Source organism: Nelusetta ayraudi, unplaced genomic scaffold, assembly GCF_046127955.1.
Source record: "Nelusetta ayraudi isolate G7.1 ecotype Tasmania unplaced genomic scaffold, CSIRO-AGI_Nayr_v1 ptg000042l, whole genome shotgun sequence".
Taxonomy (NCBI): domain Eukaryota; kingdom Metazoa; phylum Chordata; class Actinopteri; order Tetraodontiformes; family Monacanthidae; genus Nelusetta; species Nelusetta ayraudi.
In genome coordinates this window covers 18,783,013-18,801,553 of record NW_027466092.1, presented here as the reverse complement: position 1 = coordinate 18,801,553, position 18,541 = coordinate 18,783,013, and the positions used below count along the sequence as shown (strand labels likewise).

The window sequence follows — 18,541 nt, the reverse complement described above, 5'->3', positions numbered from 1 at the left end:
TCCATTTAAAAAAAAGATTAGTGTGTGCATTCGTGTGTGCATTTGGAGAAACTTTCCAATGTTTAGTCATGATAGCAAGTTTGTTTTTTTTGTCTGGTTGAAGTCCAATCAGAAATGAAAAAAAAAATCCCTGACAAGCTCAATTCTATTTAATAGTGTGCAATCATGACAGACTTGTAAAGAAAAGTAGTCAAACTTGTAGTTGATCATCTTTCACTACAGGAAAAACATGTCCCATTCCAATATGAGCATGATAACATAAAATAAGATAATGTTCTCAAGTCTGAGCCTTTGTTCCTTATGGGAATTGATGTGTCATGATCAGGAACACAATCGCTTTTCAAAACACAGCAGTGTGTTGAGAAGTTCTACTTTCTCACAGTTTACTGTTACGTTTGTTAGCTATGTGCTAACTGTGTCACTTGGCTTTCAAGTTAACCTGTTGCTAACCACCTAACTGTCTCTTTCCTGGTGTTTTTTTGTTGTCTTTTTTTAAACAGAAAATAACAGAATAAAACTTTCCATCCACTCACAACAGTTGCAATTATACATCCCAAACACAAATGATCGTTTGTAGAGACAACACTACATTTGAATAGGATTGTAATGGGCACTTCAGAGATACAATGCACACGGTGGTGACACACAATCAAATGGCGACAGATTGGCTGAGCATCAAATTATGTAAGAATTAAACTGATATCACATTTACCAAATGTTTGGTTATTCATAAACATGACATCATGATTCTGTATGTTTTTGTTTACTTGAATGCAATGTTTATGATTAATAACAACACACGGCCACAGGATAGGACAGTGTGTTAGTGCACGAATATTTTTTGTCACGTCAATAAGAATGAGAACTGTTCACTTGAAGGCTGATGCAAAGATTTGAAATGCTTTTGTATCTAAATGCTCTATGATCCAGGATTTTGCCCTAACAGAAACCTGTATTTCATTTCCAATCATGTTTTTTTCCACAGTGAAAGAGACAGTGAGTGGCTGAAGTTAATGGTGGTGGGGGGGTGATGTCTGTTTTAACCCGATGTTGTGAGCCCCTTTCCAATATGAAGTTAGCCATCCTACGCAGCTAGCTACACTACGCTGCTTCGACAGACTACTAAGTTAGTAAAACTAACTGACTGCTGTCACTAGCAGCCATCTAGGGAATGACAATAACAGCAATGCCATATTTAAAGTACCAAACAAGCTTTAACTCATGTGTGTGCATTTGTTGCTAAACACAATCTGCATAAAACATGCATATCTCACAACAAAAATCAACGCTTCATTCTGAATTAATTCTATGTCTTGTGTTTATGTATGGGTTCATTCTGAAAATCTAGAAAAATTAAAGCCAGAAGGTGAAGCACAAAACTGGTTAATGTTGGAAATATATTCAGGTACTGAGGTCAAGAAATGTGGATGAGCTCTGAAAGACAGCTGGCTTCTCTGGATGTGTGAGTCAAATGACTGTCAGACCTTGACAGTGCCACCAATCGTACCATACTGAGCCATGCCTGTGCAACAATGAGGCCAAAGACACAATGTCCCCAGCTGTATGTCCCACTGTCAGTGTTTGCTGTTGTAATGGGTTTTAAATGGAAACTTCTAGAAATGTCCTTTCTATGTCTTACTAATTACACAGGTATGTGTTTGTTTTCTGTGTTGTTTCCAATCAACCTCATGTCACTAATTCACAATGAAAAGCTTCCCAAAGTCTCACAACGGTGGAATTTCACTCTTTGACCTTAAACTTTAAACGTTGGTGTTCCTGCTCAGCACGTCTTTGAAATGAGATACAGGTCTTGTCAATGTCGACTGCAACAGCAAGTACACCACAAACCAACAAAGAGGCTATTTCTTATTCTAATCTCTCATTCTAGTTATTTTTCATTGTGGATTGAAAGTAGGCCAGACTTGACAGATGCTGCTTCACGCTAATTTACTTACTATTGACAAGTTGCTTGTAAAACCCCACTTCAATGATTCTCAAAGGTCCCGTTATATTTGACTTGACCGAATCTATAATCCAAAGGATGTCAGATGGAGTTCAACAGAACTCCTTAGATCAGAATAAAACAGTCTATCAATCTATCATCCAAAATACTGCTCCAATAGCTGATCGCTCCAACTGGATTTCACATTTAGACATTTCAAGGCACTGCGCACGAGCCAATGACAGGGCAGTTGTAGTGGCAAACTGAATCACAGAAAGGCTTTGTGGAACTCGTTGCAGGGAAATTATGTAGCAACCGACAGGTGTTCACGTATTGTACTCTGGATTTGACCATTTAATATGATATTATTAAAGCTGTTCTTAAGACTTGGGCATGCTCTTCTGCCTGCTTGCAACACTAGTTTCAGAATTAAAAAATATACACACTTAAAGCAAAATGGAGGAACATTCAGATGAATCATTCAATTTGAGCAAAAGTCAAGCAATCATATCCACTGACGTTAAGACTGGTAAAAAGCACGAGCACACAGTAATAAATAAAATAAAAAAAAACCATTCCGTATTTAGACAATCTTAATGTAACATTGGAGGACAGACTCAGAGAGAGCCTGTTAACATGGTCTGATGTGGCGCTCTCTCAGTAGCATGCTTCCAACAATAGAACCTTTTCAAGTCTGCTTCATTTACTACATAGCCAAGCAGGTTGTTTCCACCTGGCACCACTTTCCTGTCAGTGGGCCTGTGTTCAGACTGGGTCGGGGTTAGGCTCCGTGGAAAACAATCCCTCTACTGTCCTGAGGGGCACAATGTGGTGTCAGGCGGACATCAGAAGGCCCTTGACTTATTGACCATTATTTTGTTGATAACAGATGACAATAGAAGGCAGAACAGACAAATAAACATAGAATCCTCACTTCCTCATCACTCCAGGCAGAGGTTTCCAAGACATCATGGTTGATTTGGTCCACCTTTCTGAGGGACTTTTGCTTATCTTTGACCAATCCCATATATGTAGACGGGGAACCCCCGGAATTGACATAATTAGTTGTTGCATAATTTCTCAGCTCCATCATGCTGGATGGATGAATGGACAACATCCATCCATCCATCATCCATATTTTTTCCTCCTATTCATCTGAGAGTAAGGCCGCCATGGCACAGACCTCATTCTAACCAGTAGCACTTTCCTGCTCCTCTTGGTGGAGCCCACGGTGTTCCAAGCCAGTTCCAGGTGTGTAGTCCCTCCATCATGTGTGCTTCAGGGCCGGGTGGACATGATTAGAACGCCTCTAAATGGAGGCATCCTCATCATGTGAACCATCCCAGTTGGATTTCCTTTGTGTGAAATTGTCGCCCTTCTTCACCTGCACATATCCACAACTTTCTCTTCCCTGTTGCTCTTCAAAGCTCATGACTCGTCAGGGTTAGGTTGTGGATGGGCCGGCACATTTAGTTAGAACTTTGTCTTTGCTGTGAAATTTTCAACATAAAGCAGACAGTCTCCTTTCCCATTTCTCATATATGAATGAGAACAATGACATTCTAACATCCACCTTCTTCTTCTGCTTCACTTCACCTGTCCAGTGGATCATGGATTTATTCTGGGATGACGATTTAGTTAGAGAAATTCTTTCATCCTACTTTGAACCTCCCTTGCTTAAACCTGTCCTCTCTACATCCGTTGATGGTTACAGGCAAATATCCATGCAGTAGTGTTTCAAGTCGTTTAAGTTCTCCAAGATGCTCTCCATTATTGGAGGTAGCGATAGACCTTGAAGCAGTGGTTGCCAGAGTCAGCCACCACCACATGGCCATCTGAGGTCAAAGCCAGACCTTGGGGTCCGTACAGTGGGTCTGCTGATGTGTTGATATAGGACAGGAAGGAGCCGCTTCCATCAAAGACCTGAGGGTTTAAGAACAAAGAGGAAGTGCGCGTGAATATCCACACAAACAGGGATGGACAGGAATACATTACCTTGTAATTCCAAACAAAACAACACATACCCAAAGAAACACATCCACAAAATGTATCAAAATAAATTACTGTTTGTTTTAGGACATTTTTAAATATTTCTGTTTTTTTTTTCCCAAAGCTTATTCCAAAAGAATTCTCAGCACTCCCAAAAAGAGAGGTGCGTTGGAGAAGGGTGCCACCCCAGTGTAAGTAAGGCTTTATAAGTCTATTTTCTTCTATCCTTTCACTTTTGTACTGGCTGAGTTGATAGAGGAATAGAGTAGATCAGCAAAGACAATGTCCTTGTTTTTGATTAGGTGAGGCATTAGGCTTTGGGGTAAAGGGTAAGGTGAGTGTTAGTGGTAGAAGCAAGGAGTAGTGGTCATTCAGAAGCCAGTAGGTCTTTCATCATTTCTGTTGCAGGAAGTAACAACGCCACATGCGCCTCTGAGATGCACTGCTGTACCTGGATTCTGCTGTTGCCCCAGTCAGCTACGATGATGTTGCCATTGATATCCACAGCTACACCCGTGGGAGCATTGAACTGGCCATTTCCTTCACCATTGGAACCAAACTTTAATAGCAACTCTCCCTCGGGAGTGAAAACCTGTCACGGAAAGAAAAGTAAAATTTACTGTTGACTATATCTAGAAGAAAGCACTTGTTTTTATGCACCTTTTGTTCAATCACAGTGTCCTCACCTTGACAGAGTGATTGTGGAAGTCAGTCACAATGATCTCATTGTTCTTGTTTACGGCTGCAAAGTGCGGACCTTCAGAATAGGACAAGGACAAATGTCAGGATTTCCCTTTGCTTAATCCAAAAGCCACACTGACTCAAACGTCTCTGAGTAACTTCAAACTTCAATTGGCTCCACTGCCACTTAACTAGAGGTTATTGTGGAAAGAATTCAAGACACTTTATACATTTCTGCTGACTGCCAGAGTGCTTTCAGACCATGGAGGGGGCTCAAGGCAACTCCCACAATTTATGACTTCTTTTTCTGACCATAACAGTACCTGCAAACTGCTTGTCTCCGTTACCACGGCTACCAAACTTGGTGATGAGTTTGCCCGTCAGTTGGAAGATGAACACAGTGCACGCCTTGTTGTCGACCACAATCACGTGACCATTCTGGTCCACAGAGACGCCCTTTGGCCCCATCAGTCTTCCAGAGCCAAGTTTGGCCTAATTGACAGGCAGACAGACATGCTACAGCCTGGGTTCAAATGGCAAACAACTATTAACTTTTACACATTTCTTTAGTGAATACGTTGAAAAAAAAATTAACTTGAAGTTCTGTCTCAGATCGAGTGGACAGCTCACCTTAAACTTGCCCTCACATGAGAAGATGCTGACCCACTTGTTGTCATAGTCAGCAATGATTATGTCACCGCTGGGATGGACAGCGACACCTGTGGGGCGCTGCAGTTGCCCTGGTGAACGTCCACGTACACCGAAACGAGTCTTGAATTCGCCCTCGTTGGAGAAGATCTGCAGTCCGTGAAATGCTATTTGTTATGACGTGATATGAGAGAGAAGGAGACCTTTAGCATCTTCAGCTGCCAGGTGAAAGGACTGGGATTTACCTGGACGCACTGATTGTTGCTGTCAGCAATCAGAATCTTGCCAGTAGAGGAGGCAGCCACTCCCTGAAGGTTAGTGAACTCTCCCTTATTCCTTCCCTTGGTTCCTGGAACAAGGCGGAGAAATGGATGAAACTGTGAAGAGTGAAGTGTCCCCTGAAAAGTTCCAAAAGGTCTGAGCAGCAGTGATCAGAAAACAAGAAGCAAGCTTTAGAAGTCTGCAACGTGACAAACATAAAGTGTGATGTTTTGGTTTTCTGCCCTCTCGTTTTTGCTCATCTCACCGATCCTGAAGATGAGGTCGTCTTCGATGGGATTCTGGGTTTTGCGCCGTGGAGTGCCCAAGGCACTGCTTGCTCTCTTGGATCCTTTCTTCTTCTGACCTGGGGACTTCCCTCGTCTCTTCGCACCTTCGGAGGAGCCCGTGGACGGGGTGGCGTAGGCTGCAGAGTTGGTTGCTGTGGTTGTGGAAGGAGACACCTGGAAACAGGAGAGTGCACTGCTACAGATTAATCTAGAAGATGTATGATTGGTATGACATCAGACAAAAGAAATCTGTTGACTCCATTGGCATGACATAGACAAAAGATTGTGTAGGTGGGTCTCCCTGTTTGCTCCACTCACCTCCATCTCTGAGGCCTTGCCGACAGTCAGTTTGAAGGGGCTTCCCTTGATGTGGTGGTCATACAGACGGAGAGCCAGTGAAAAGTCCCCTTCTTTGGGCACAATGTAAACAAACTCATAAGTCCCGTTCTTGTGATCGACTATTTCTCCATCCACGATGCTGCCATCTGGAGTGAATACCTGAATCCACAAGGGTGGGGAAGAGAATCATGTTTTAAAAACTACATGTGGAGTGAATGCATCAACAAGTTTGACCTAATTGTTTTTTGCATTTAGCAAACCTCAGCTGACAGGATTGCATTTCCACTTTTGCAGGCACCACCAGACTTGTCTCTTGTCACTATGGTAACCGATGCAGCGTGTCCAACAACGCAGTGCTCAAGACCGGCGCCCATTGCTTCGCTCTGACTAGCCACGGCGCTGGTGAAGACAAGGGCAAGGGGTGACGAGACCTCGGTGATCCTAAATATTCCTGTTGGAAGCAGGAGGGTTGTGTCTCACCTTGTGGTGACGATGGTCCCCAGGTTGTGGATGGACTTCCTCAGTCCGTCCGTCTCTATCATCAGATCTAGCTGGTCGTTCTCCTCTGGTTGGCATGACAGGCTGAGGCCAGCTAACTCCCCCAGCTGCTGCAGCAGCTCCTGGTCCACCTGGAGACTGGCAACACAAGCCTCCCCAGCCAGAGCCTCTTCTGACTGGGTACAGGAGGATCTGATGTCCCCCTCTCTCCGCTCCAGGCTGTCCAGCTGGGCCTGGAGGACCTGGACATAAAGTAGACATGGTTCTACGAATGCTGTGAATCACTTCCAACCTTAATTGGTCAAATCCATTTTGTCTCCATGATAAATCACCTTCTGCTTGAGTCCAAACGTGACTTCTAGCTCCATGAGGAGGACACTCTTTCTGACATCCAGCTGCTTGTGCAGATCATCAAAGCTCGACTGGATGTCCTCTTCAATGGAAGCTCTCTGATTCGTCAGCTGTTGGAGAATTTCTCTAACCAGAGACAGGGAATCTGTAATCTGAGGCAGTCTGGGAGACAAAAACAAGATGCATGGCAAAATTAAGAATTCATTTTTTAAAATGAAGCTACATCATGTCTAAGGAACATGGAGTGCTTCATGTGTTTTTAGTATTTAACACATGGCGACACAGTGGAATAGCAGGGCACCTGCTCTGGGCAGCACCAAGCCTTTCTTGGAGGTTGCTGCGATGCTGCTCCAGGGCTGGGCCCAAAGGCACTGTGGGATGTCCGTCGTGTTCTGAGACACAGTCCTCACAGAGTGCACACATACAGGACGAACAGAATTGATCTGCCACCTGCAGGAGAAAACAAAACATGTTGTAAGGTGTGTCGTCGGGCTGCTGGTTGAATTGGGCCTTTACTTCTACGTCTCTGATTTATTAGTAGTGTTCTGTTACTGCATTCAGGTTTCTTTTTTCTTTTATTCTGTCATATGGTTGTGACAGGACTGGCTGGGAATGGAGGATGTACCCAGGCATTGAGAGGTTGTCTTACCTTTCCTGCATGCTGGGGACAGCTGTTCTTATCGGGTGGAGCCTCCAGGACGGTGCACTCCTCACTGCTGCTGTCTGGGGAGTGTTGGTGGGCCTCCATCTGCCTGCGAGGGGGTCAGGACAAACCCCTCAACCAGTGGGTGCCAGGCGATGAGCCTGGAGGTATAGACACTGCCTGCTCCTGTTGGCTGCTTGTTGTCCCCTGAATGAGCTCCCTTCGGTGTCTCCCGTTGCATTAGGATTCATGAGAGGGGTGTGGCTTTGGTGGGGAGGTCTAACTGACAGTGGCCTGCGTTGTGAGCGAAGGAGAAGCACACAGGTAACAGTGAGACAGAGCAGATTCAAACTCTTTCAGGCTTATTGTTTGTCTTTCCTGTTTGTTTGGGTTGGTCAGAACCTGTGATTGCTATTTGTTTCTGGTTGGACTCCATTTCTAAAGTCAAAAACAAGCGTGTTTATGCTCTTTAATCTCATTTGCAGATTGGTAGTTATTGTAGAAACAGGAAGTAGGCAGTTAAGCATCAAGCTCTACTTTAAAGGCTTTATTTAGAATTTATTTTTGGCGAGGTGAGTTCATTTCGTGAGATGATATAACTGCGTCGATCAGAGCAAAAATGTAGGTCACTAAATAGACTTCAAAGTGATGGGGGGAGGGGTGTTTCCATGGAAACCACAATCAAGGGAGGGGGGAGAGTTCAGAATTGGAATATTGAATTATATTGAATCATATTGAATTTTTGGGACCCCTCACTATTTCCGCTTTTTGTGAAAACGAGTTGGATGAGTTTGCAGAGGTGGTATATTCAAAGGTGTGTGTGCATCCAAACCATCACAGCCTCAAACAATGATTGGACAACACATTACATATATCACTAAATATTAATAATGTTTTTGTAATATTGCATTGCACACTGTGAGGTGTCTTTGTAGGAAGATAACCACCACTATGAATAATTCATAAAGGGGCAGGACTAAAAATTTTGAATACCTTTGATCTTCTGAATAATCCCCTCACACACACAACTGTGCATTTGCTCACCACCACTTTTCATTCAGAGTCGTTGCAACACAATGTGGCAAAGGATTATGGGTTGGTGATGTCTGAAGGTAAGAAACAATCAAACTATCTCCATCCATTCTTCCCCTTCCTTCCTTCTTTTTTCTTTATAGTCCCACCTTCCTTCACCATCAGCCCTCCTTTATTTCTGTGTTCCTCTCTTCCTTCCTGATGTTCTCTGTTTCTTTGTACTTAACTTAGTTTCTCATTACCTTTTACCTTTCTCCCCACCTCCATTCTTTCCCTCTTTTTTGGAAATTTATTCTTCAAATGTTTCCAGTTTTTCCTCCTGCCTTTGGTTCGGTTTGGTCTTTGCATCTTTTTATGGTTATTTTATGTCTTTTGCATTTCACCCCGTTGCTGCTATTTAAATTACATTATTGTGTTGGTGTTTTGTGTCTTTTTCCTTCCATTGCTGTTGATCCTGACTTGTGCTCTCACTGTGTTACTCGGGTGTCAGTCCAACAGCATCTACACAGCTGTAAAAAGACGCTGTCTGTCCATAGCAGTGACGTACATCCCACGGCTGTACGGCTCTCAGGATGCTAACCAACAGGCCTGGGAGAATTCACATACACGCACACGCGCACACGCCCACACGCTCACATTACTTGCTATCCTGCTAAGGTGGCTTCGTCTGACCTTGTCTTTATTAATCTCTTCTCTTAATTCATTCCATCTGTACATCTTTTTTCTCCATCCTTCTCTTCTTCCTCCTCCTCTTGCCTCCTCCTAGTTCAGCAGAGCTCAGCATGCTACAGATGCTGCTGTCACCCCCAAACATTCCTCCATCACCCCTCCATCTCCCTACCCACCCATCTGTCTATTCTTACATCCTCCTGCCCAAAGAACCCAGACAGCACTCACCATGTTCTAATGCGTCTGTTTTCCAGCCTGGAGCCGTCGCGTTATGACACCGTCCTGTTTGCTGCCTCTCCTCTGTGTGTGTGTGTGTGTGTGTGTGTGTGTGTGTGCGCACATGAGTATGTGTGTGTGTGTGTGTGGGAGGGGGGGAGGATATCATCGTCACGGCAACACCAGCAGCTTGCAGCAGCACCAGACTAAGGCCGTCAGGGAGAAGGGGGGATGACTTCAGCACCCACCAATGAGGAGCATGAGGATGGAAAACAGAAAGGATGTGATTGGCCACAGTGTCTGACAGTTAGATTATTATAATTCTTTCTTCCATCTCATTGTTGTTTCTTGTAATAATAATAATAATAATAATAATAATAATAATAATAATAATAATAAGTGAAAAAAATATTATCTGCTAGAAATATTTTTTTCGCAGTTTTATATATACTTTATGCAATTGTATTATTTTCGATTTTCGGTTGACACTGAAAAATCAAACGCTCGTTTGTGCCAGCGCTTCAAATACCCCGTGATGCAGTGACGGATCCAGCCTGAGTTATTCCTCCCGTCCAGCAGATGGCGATAGAGAACGGCGGGTCAGGTGACCCGAAACCATGAGAGTAGAAAAAGAGCGAGAAAGTTGTTGGTGTCGCTTTACTCCGTCAAGACATGGGAGAGCACGGAAGTGCTCTCTCTTTAGCGGTAAGTTCTATTTTATATTCTACTTAAATCCACCAAAAGACTGTTATATATGTTAACAACAAGATAATTAAGATGGTTCTTGTTGGTATTTATCTCAAAATGACTGTTATCAAGCGGATGGTTGTCGATTCTCTCGACACGAACGTTTGCATGCGCTGTTACTGTGTAACAATTTCACGAGTTTCACTGAATCTCTTTTTCTGAAATAGTTTTACTTCCATTCACTCTTAAACGTGCGACTTACTAGAATGACTTTTTTATCACGAAGCGTCTGTAAGAGTTTTATTAATGAGAATTCCACTCGTTCCCACAGGACAATGTGGACCCTCGGGGACACGGTAGAGACACCAGGTGGGGACATCACAGCACACGCTGCTGTGCCCCTTCTCCTGTACCTGAGCACTGGTGAGCCCACAGTCTATGGAAGCAGATAGTTACCATAATCCAAATTAAAATGCAATAGCAGAAATGCTTTTTCACTTCATCAGAACGAAGCTGCGTTATTTGACTCATAATTAAAATCGTTAATAGGTCATTCAATCTGTATTTTCATTTTCTTATTCAAGACTGCTCATTCTTGTACTTAATTCAAATGAAAAGGGAAAAGACATTTGAGATTTAATTTTCAAAACATGCACCAGCAAAGAGTTACCAAAATTCAATATGAAAAGTAAAATTCAAAAATGAAAAAGCAATAGCAGAAATGCTTTTTCATTTTAAGAACGTGGCTGCATTTTTTTTTGACTCATAATTAAAATCATTAATAAATATTCCTATATGCATTTTCATTTTCTTATTCATGGTGCACCTTTTATGACACAATCAAAAAGAAAACTGAGGACATTGCTTTTTAATGTTCGTGGTCCTGCCCTGCACAAGAGTTACCACAACTAGAAAACGAAATCGCAAAGTGAGCACGCGGCGCAGGACAGTGATGTCAGATACAGGAGACAAATTATACTTCCCGTCATTCCGCCACTTATTGATTGTGTCATAAAAGGTGCAACATGAATAAGAAAATGAAAATGCATGTAGAAATATTTATTAATGATTTTAATTATGAGTAAAAAAAAAAAAATGCAGCCACGTTCTTAAAATGAAAAAGCATTCTGCTATTGCATTTTAATTTGGATTATGGTAACTATCTGCTTCCATAACAGTCTGCCTATGGACTGATATTGGCATCACCAAATGTGTACTTTGGTCAGTTTTGCTCATCTCCAGCCTGTCCTCCCATTTCCCCCTCAGACTGACAATTCCCATACGGTTCAAAGCCATGACTGTGTGAGAAGCTTGCAAATCGGGTAGGTTTTTCTGGCCCTTTTGTCATGATTTTTTACTTGTGTCGCTGTGATGATGTATTTTCCTGCCATTCGTAGTTTCCACCAGAGGTCGGCAGACCAAAGACGGTCCAAATCTTCCTTGGATGTCTGAGCGAAAAAGAAGAATTTCTTGTGTGAAAGTTTTTCTTTTTTCACTTTCCACTCTGACTTCCTGTTTCTTTTTTCAGATTGAACATCTCCATCCCAGTCACTTTATGTCTGCGGAAACGGATGAATTGGGTATGTTGGTCACTGTTTGTTGTCTTTTTCAATTGCTTTCGCTGTGATGATGTATTTTCCTGCCATTCGTAGTTTCCACCAGAGGTCGGCAGACCAATGACGGTCCAAATCTTCCTTGGATGTCTGAGCGAAAAATAAAAAAATCTTGTGTGAAAGTTTTCCTGGTTACACTTTCCTTTCTGACTTCCTGTTTATTTTTTTTACAGAGAGAACATCTCCATCCCAGTCACTTTGTCTGCGGAACCAGATAAATGCGGTATGTTGGTCTCTGTTTGTTGTCTTTTACACTTGCTCTCGCTGTGATGATGTATTTTCCTGCCATTCGTAGTTTCCACCAGAGGTCAGCAGACCAATGACGGTCTAAACCTTCCTTGGATGTCTGAGCGAATGTCTTTAAGATGGAAATGAGCTTGTGGCTACTTCCTGCCTTGATTTGCAGTTTTCTTCTTAGGTTGAACATCACTGCACTGATCCTACGGCATCAAAAATGCCGTCGTAAGGGTGCCCTATTTCAACATTCTTTCACTGCTCATCACCAATCCAAGATGAATGCAAGGCCTGTGTCAGAAAGGAAAGCCAACACAATAACCTGTGCCAAACAAAGCCTCACCTAAGAACAACCAGAAGGATGTGATGGTGCGCTTGATGAATCTGGTACGTCGGACTCTTTTCTTGTGTCAATACATTCACTCACTATGATGATGTAATTTCCTGCCATTCGTAGTTTCCACCAGAGGTCAGCAGACCAAAGATGGCCCTAAGCTTCCTTGGATGTCTGAGTGACTGAAGCTCGCAGCAGCTGTTTGTCTCTCCAAAGTTTTGCCTAAAAACCTCTTAATCTCGGCTTCCAGGCTGGACATGACAGAAGTTCTCCAGTCTTGTTTTCATTGCGAGCCCGTTGAGGAGGTGTTGGTGCCGACGGATGTTCTTTTGGTACGTCATTCCCTTAGCACTCAAAGCTATTATTTCGCTGTGATGATGTATTTTCCTGCCATTCGTAGTTTCCACCAGAGGTCGGCAGACCAAAGACGGTCCAAATCTTCCTTGGATGTCTGAGCGAAAAAGAAGAATTTCTTGTGTTAAAGTTTTTTTTTTTCACTTTCTACTCTGACTTCCTGTTTCTTTTTGTCTTTTTCTTTTTCTTCAGATTGAACATCTCCATCCCAGTCACTTTATGTCTGTGGAACCAGATAAATGCGGTATGTTGGTCTCTGTTTGTTGTCTTTTTCAATTGCTTTCGCTGTGATGATGTATTTTCCTGCCATTCGTAGTTTCCACCAGAGGTCGGCAGACCAATGACGGTCTAAATCTTCCTTGGATGTCTGAGCGAGTTCTGTAATTGCTGTCACCATTGTCTATAAAGTTATGTCTGCTGACATTTACTCTCCACCCGCAGATCGTTTTTGTAAAGCAGCTCAACTAGGAAGATGGCGGACGACAGTGGCAATTCCTGCTTCTAATTGGATACACTGATTACAACTGTTATCTGGCCTTTTACGTGCCTGACATGACTGTGTAAAAAGGAAATAAAAGAATTTGTCACTGAATGATATATTTATTTTTGGTGTTATGGAGGGTTGGTAGTTGCACGACCTTTTAGCTGGTGTCTTGCTGAAAGTGATGAATTTATCTTTTCAAAGTTTTTGGAAATTTATGGAAGTTCTGTGCTGAGACTAACAATTAAGTGACTGCCAGTATGATTGAGGGGAGGGAAAGGGTCAGTTGTTATATATGGTGACCAAATCGAAATTGTGCTTGTTTAAAAAAAAAAACACGCACACACTTATGTGACCCAGTTATTTTAAAATGTACTATTGTCAATCGTTTCGGCCGGCTTGTAAGTGTGCGATAAAGTCGGCAGGGAACGAGATTCAATCGCACATTGGTTTCCGGAACACCTTTGGCCCTCGGTGCCTGCCGTATTTGGATTGGACATGCGCAGTAGATTATTTCTGTCACATCGGAGCGTCGGTGAGGGATCCGCCGTCCAGCCTCTGGCTGTCTCAGAGACTGACCGGTGGACGTCGCACAGCCGACCATGGCCGCAGCTCATCCCCAGGTACTGACACACAGCAGTCGAGTGACTTTATTCGGGCAGATAGACGCGGTAACCGTGTAAGCCCCAGTCAATAGGAGCGGTGCGGGCTAACCAGTGGTTTTACAGCTGCTCGTAGGACGTGGCGCCTGGAAATAGGCGCTTCACAGCAATACATTGATTCATCTTTTTTTTTTTTTTTATGGGATATTACTAAAAAAAATAAGACTTTTTTTTTTTTTTTTTTTTTTAATGTTATTTGCTTGATAAAGTCGTGTTTCTCTGTGTGCCGGGGTGTCCCACATTAATGGGTCCGCCGAGACTCCTTGACTATTTTTGTGTCCGTTTCAGGACGAGCTGCTGAAAATGACGCACAGGGAGAACTGGAGGTGAGCTGCGTCTCTCTCTCTCTCTCTCTCTCTCTCTCTCTCTCTCTCTCTCTCTCTCTCTCCGCGCGCATCACCCAATGTGCAGCCGCCATCTAACCAGCAGCTGTTTTCCTGTCGTCAGAGTGCAGCACGAGCGGCTCCACGTGAAGCACCGGGGTCACGAGGCCATGCACGCCGAGATGGTGCTGATTCTGGTCGCCACGCTGCTGGTGGCGCAGATCGTCCTTGTGCAGTGGAAGCAGAGGCACCACCGCTCCTACAATGTGAGCCCCGACCCGCCGTGTCTATATTATTTTGCCATCCGAGGAGCAGACGCTGCCTTCTCTCCTATATCCAATGGAATCAGAATGTCTTTCAAACAATCATGACCTGTTGACTTAACATAACACACACAGACTTTGTTGACAGCAACTGACTGGAGGAATTCCATTCTGCGTATCACTGTGCATTGGGTACCTGCAGAGTGAGAGACCTGCTGATTAAGCGAACATTACAGTCAATACTGGGGTTGTTAACAATTGATCGATTACCGATTAATTGTCTATTAAGAATTTAATCGTCGCAATTAATTGAACATTGAACAAAAGCAGGAAAGAGCAATTCATCTGTAGATCCTGTGATGGTCACACATATATACAGGGAACAAGTTACTTGAACAACTTTTAGAAGTTGAAATGTGACCCATTAGAAGTCAACTTAAGTCAACTTCTTTCTACTGTTCTCTAATGGGTCACATTGGACCCTCAACATTATTTGAGGGTTAAATAATGTGTTCCTTACACATTTTTCATTGGGAAATTTAGGTTATCAGGAAAATTAGCCGCTTATCAATTAATCATTAATCAATCAACTAACGATTAATGAATTAATTGATAATTTGCATCCCTAGTCAATACATCTCGTTTTTTTTTTAGAAATAAAACCACATAGAAAGATTCTCAGTTTTGTTCCAATTCTGAACAGTGCAATAGGAGCCGGTGAAGACTGAAACGAGGGAGTAACCTGGGCCAGAGGTGGGAAGTAACAAAGAACAAAATACTTTGTTACCGCTTAGTACTATTAATGCTCCCTGCATTTGTGCACACCTATCTGTACCTTCTACTTCCTACATTGGAACAAACATGCTTTTGTGTTTAAAATATACAAATTCTGTTGAACGATGCTGTTGTATAGTTAAATATCAAACTGGATCATGTTTTAGAGGAATATTGTTTTAGAATACCTCTGCTTATTAAATATATGTTGTTTCATTAATTGCAAAAAAGCACAAACATTTTTACTGAAACACATTTCAGAACCTGTACTCAATTACTTACTTTTACCAGAATATTTTTTTGAACAAGTATCAATGCTTTTACTGACGTACAGAATGTGAATGCTTTTGCCACCTCTGGCCAGATCTCACCCACTTAGAACATGCACAATGGGTATTTGTGTGTGCTGCCTACGTGCACACATGCGACTGTGAGATTTACACCGTCGTGGTTCACTGTTAAGACTCAGACTTGTCACCTGTGCACAGTAGTTGCATATTCAGTATTATGGTATTTTACAGTGAATGTCCAACCAAGACTCAGTCAGGGCTGATGTGATGTGTGGTCATGTGTACATAACTAATAGTATAGCAGACGCCTCAATCCAACTTAAATGTCCTTATCAAGTTTCTCTGCAAACAGCCCGCCCATGTCACAGTGTAATCTTGTTCTCTACTCTGCTGGTTATCATCATGCTGGAAAGGTCTTTGTTCCACCATGACGAGTTTACTTGGTACAGTGAGAGGCAGGATGGTAAGCTTCTAACATGCATGTTGCCCCCAGCTGGTGACTCTAGTCCAGATGTGGGTGGTGCCAGTGTACTTCACCATCAAGCTGTACTGGTGGAGGTTCCTATCTATGTGGGGGATGTTCTCCGTGGTCACCAGCTACGTCATCTTCAGAGCCACACGCAAACCGCTGGCGTGCAGGACGCCCAGGTGACACACCGATAAATGTTCACCCTCCCAATGATCATTGGGTCCATAGATCATTGATCAATGTTTCTCCAGGATGGTGTACAAATGGTTCCTGCTAATTTACAAGCTAAGCTACGCCGTTGGTGTCCTGGGATACCTGGCCATCATGTTCACCATGTTTGGCTTCAACGTATTCTTTAGGTGAGTCTGGGAAACCCCGCCCACCTCCGAGCACACAGAAACCAAAGGGAGCATAGGTGGCCTTTCCAAAGTATAACACGCAGTACAACCAAAACCTAGTTGTGATACTGATGTTTAGATGTTCCTTCTCACAGAGGGACTGGAAGTCTCCTGGCCAGCAGCAGCAGAGTTCATTTCTGATGTCTTTTTCCCCAGGATCAAGGCAGAGGACTCGATGGATGTGGGTGTCATCATGCTGTTCTATGGCCTCTACTATGGTGTGATGGGCAGAGACTTTGCTGAAATTTGCTCTGACTACATGGCCTCAACCATCGGAGTAGGAGCATTATACATCAGCAATTCACATCTAGCCTAAACTAACAAAGACTGTCAGTGTTGGTGTGCAGGTTATGTTGTTTGTTTCTAAAAAAAAATTAAAAAAATCAGAGGCTGTTAATGTATTTTGTAGCGTCCCTCAGTCAGTCTTAAGTTCTTCAGTCAGCATTCTTATCTTCCTGTACAAAGTCCTGTTAACCTTTTCATTTGTGTTATTTTGACAGTACTATAGCAGGGGGGGCATGCCGAGCCGGTGCCTCACGGACGATATCTGTGCTGTGTGCGGTCAGAGGATCCTGGTGGACGTGGAGGAGGAGGGGCTCATCGAGGACACCTACCGTCTGTCCTGTGGTCACATGTATCCTGAGAGGTGGCCTGTCGTTCACCAGAAGTGAGGGCAGATGATTCAGTGTTTGTGCCTTGACTCCCCTTCCCCTGTCAGATTTCATGAGTTTTGCATCCGCGGCTGGTGCATTGTGGGAAAGAAGCAGACGTGTCCATACTGCAACGAGAAGGTCGACCTTAAGAGGATGATGAACAACCCGTATCCTTCGTCTTAATCTAAGTGGTGATTGGTTGCTTGTTCTTCACAATGTGGTGCTGTTTGTGGGCCCTCTGATAGGGTTTCCCCATTTCCTTTCTGAATAGTCTTGATATGTTAGAAACATCTCGTCAGCTGACATTGTCATAGCATAATGATATTAACAAGTGAAAATTTTAATATTCAGTTTCTTTTGTTTACATCTAATTGCATGTAGCTCGTGTAGATGGGAGCGAATTGTGAGCTATCCTGCAGACAGCCACCAGGGGGCCATTATTTGTCGTTGCTGGTTTTATGACGTCATATCTCCTTAACCTGTGTCCTTTTCAGCTGGGAAAAGACACACGTTCTGTACGGGCAGCTGCTTGATTGGCTGAGGTATCTGGTGGCCTGGCAACCCATCATCATCGGCATTGTGCACGGGATAAACTTTTCCCTGGGCCTGGAGTAGAGTCTTGAGGAACACCACCTTGCCTACGTCCTGTGTGGAGGAAGAACTTGTCGTCAGCACCAAACTGATGTCTTTTTGCAATCTCCTCTTTGCTCCATAGGTCTATGGGGGCATTTGGCATTCAGAGGACAGTACTGCCAACACAAACTTTAAAACAGACCACAGATCAGGTTGACGCTGATAGAGACTGTTACGGTTGTCCTTCCTTTCATGGCCATACATCCTCAAATGCCTTTACAAACAGCTCATCATCTTGTTCTCAGAGGACTTGCTGCAGTTTAAATGTCTTATCAAGTCACATGACCTGTTTACATCTCATTATTCCCTAAGTTTCCCTTGCAGAATGAAAATGCTTGAGACTGACTGACTCCCGTCACTTTTCTTTTGTTGATGTTCTTAGCAATGTTAATGAACGACTGCTAATATTTGATACTGTATTTATTAAATATTATCAAAAAAAAATGCTGTGTGGCTGGTTGGTTTGGAACATTTAGATGGATTTCAAACATCGCCTTCAATTTACAGTTGGTTTATCATTTGTAAATGTTATTCAGTCAACATGGTGTCTCTGATCAAGGCATTGATGTAGTTTAGAGAAAGCTGCTGATCAGTTCAATGTTTAGACAGACATGTTTCAGTTGAGCAGAAATAGGAGCTATCAGCCTTGATTATTTCTTTGTTCATTGAAGAATGTGAAGATGTGAACAGCTGCTCTGACGATCGTCAGATGTTCATTAACGTAAGAGTAAAATTGGTTGATGAAGGTATTATAATGGTGAATTATGATAGTCATACTAGTCACTACAGAGAAATTGTGTGTAGAAAAAAGAAAAAT

General features: G+C 43.0%; 2 protein-coding genes, 1 long non-coding RNA gene and 6 other non-coding genes across 11 annotated transcripts; 8 read left to right on the top strand and 1 right to left on the bottom strand.

Moving 5' to 3' along the window:
- Window positions 1–1,307: 1,307 nt before the first annotated feature.
- Window positions 1,308–9,848, bottom strand: LOC142894082 (tripartite motif-containing protein 2-like). The gene is made up of 14 exons (XM_076035221.1): window positions 9,569–9,848; window positions 7,646–7,933; window positions 7,298–7,446; window positions 6,978–7,158; window positions 6,628–6,887; window positions 6,408–6,546; window positions 6,127–6,306; window positions 5,787–5,982; window positions 5,506–5,609; window positions 5,243–5,410; window positions 4,936–5,104; window positions 4,618–4,688; window positions 4,383–4,523; window positions 1,308–3,865 (listed from the first exon to the last, which is right to left on the bottom strand). The coding sequence occupies exons 2-14, from the start codon at window positions 7,742–7,744 to the stop codon at window positions 3,713–3,715; spliced, it is 2,010 nt and encodes a 669-aa protein (XP_075891336.1). The 5' UTR covers window positions 7,745–7,933; window positions 9,569–9,848; the 3' UTR covers window positions 1,308–3,712.
- A 292-nt stretch (window positions 9,849–10,140) lies between these two features.
- Window positions 10,141–13,370, top strand: LOC142894086 (uncharacterized). Of its 3 annotated transcripts, XR_012927769.1 has the most exons (9): window positions 10,141–10,261; window positions 10,575–10,666; window positions 11,510–11,565; window positions 11,772–11,823; window positions 12,030–12,079; window positions 12,275–12,477; window positions 12,675–12,756; window positions 12,971–13,022; window positions 13,220–13,370. It is a non-coding gene; the product is annotated as an uncharacterized LOC142894086 (long non-coding RNA). The 3 variants fall into 3 exon arrangements; XR_012927768.1 differs by lacking the exon at window positions 13,220–13,370 and having other exon boundaries at window positions 10,142–10,261; window positions 12,971–13,164; XR_012927770.1 differs by lacking the exons at window positions 12,030–12,079; window positions 13,220–13,370 and having other exon boundaries at window positions 10,142–10,261; window positions 12,971–13,164.
- Window positions 11,607–11,699, top strand: LOC142894565 (small nucleolar RNA SNORD14). The gene has a single exon (XR_012928038.1). It is a non-coding gene; the product is annotated as a small nucleolar RNA SNORD14 (small nucleolar RNA).
- LOC142894543 (small nucleolar RNA SNORD14) lies at window positions 11,862–11,954 on the top strand. Its single transcript, XR_012928016.1, has one exon. It is a non-coding gene; the product is annotated as a small nucleolar RNA SNORD14 (small nucleolar RNA).
- LOC142894321 (small nucleolar RNA SNORD14) lies at window positions 12,118–12,210 on the top strand. The gene has a single exon (XR_012927806.1). It is a non-coding gene; the product is annotated as a small nucleolar RNA SNORD14 (small nucleolar RNA).
- LOC142894327 (small nucleolar RNA SNORD14) lies at window positions 12,514–12,606 on the top strand. The gene has a single exon (XR_012927812.1). It is a non-coding gene; the product is annotated as a small nucleolar RNA SNORD14 (small nucleolar RNA).
- Window positions 12,791–12,883, top strand: LOC142894554 (small nucleolar RNA SNORD14). The gene has a single exon (XR_012928027.1). It is a non-coding gene; the product is annotated as a small nucleolar RNA SNORD14 (small nucleolar RNA).
- LOC142894436 (small nucleolar RNA SNORD14) lies at window positions 13,061–13,153 on the top strand. The gene has a single exon (XR_012927917.1). It is a non-coding gene; the product is annotated as a small nucleolar RNA SNORD14 (small nucleolar RNA).
- A 380-nt stretch (window positions 13,371–13,750) lies between the features above and the next one.
- On the top strand, window positions 13,751–18,177 carry LOC142894083 (RING finger protein 175-like). The gene is made up of 9 exons (XM_076035222.1): window positions 13,751–13,882; window positions 14,210–14,247; window positions 14,369–14,510; window positions 16,065–16,219; window positions 16,292–16,399; window positions 16,595–16,715; window positions 16,939–17,072; window positions 17,157–17,258; window positions 17,586–18,177. The coding sequence occupies exons 1-9, from the start codon at window positions 13,862–13,864 to the stop codon at window positions 17,704–17,706; spliced, it is 942 nt and encodes a 313-aa protein (XP_075891337.1). The 5' UTR covers window positions 13,751–13,861; the 3' UTR covers window positions 17,707–18,177.
- Window positions 18,178–18,541: the final 364 nt, after the last annotated feature.

What these genes read in the sequence shown, in the direction of transcription:
- LOC142894082 (XM_076035221.1), bottom strand. Translation starts at nt 7,744, where the DNA reads ATGGAGGCCCACCAACACTCCCCAGACAGCAGCAGTGAGGAGTGCACC. An exon ending in CGACCTCATCTTCAGGATCG is followed by an intron (nt 5,610 to 5,786) that starts GTGAGATGAGCA and finishes GCCTTGTTCCAG; the next exon opens with GAACCAAGGGAAGGAATAAG. An exon ending in GGGGCAACAGCAGAATCCAG is followed by an intron (nt 3,866 to 4,382) that starts GTACAGCAGTGC and finishes TTAAACCCTCAG; the next exon opens with GTCTTTGATGGAAGCGGCTC.
- LOC142894083 (XM_076035222.1), top strand. Translation starts at nt 13,862, where the DNA reads ATGGCCGCAGCTCATCCCCAG. An exon ending in GGCTTCAACGTATTCTTTAG is followed by an intron (nt 16,400 to 16,594) that starts GTGAGTCTGGGA and finishes CTTTTTCCCCAG; the next exon opens with GATCAAGGCAGAGGACTCGA. An exon ending in ACATGGCCTCAACCATCGGA is followed by an intron (nt 16,716 to 16,938) that starts GTAGGAGCATTA and finishes TTATTTTGACAG; the next exon opens with TACTATAGCAGGGGGGGCAT.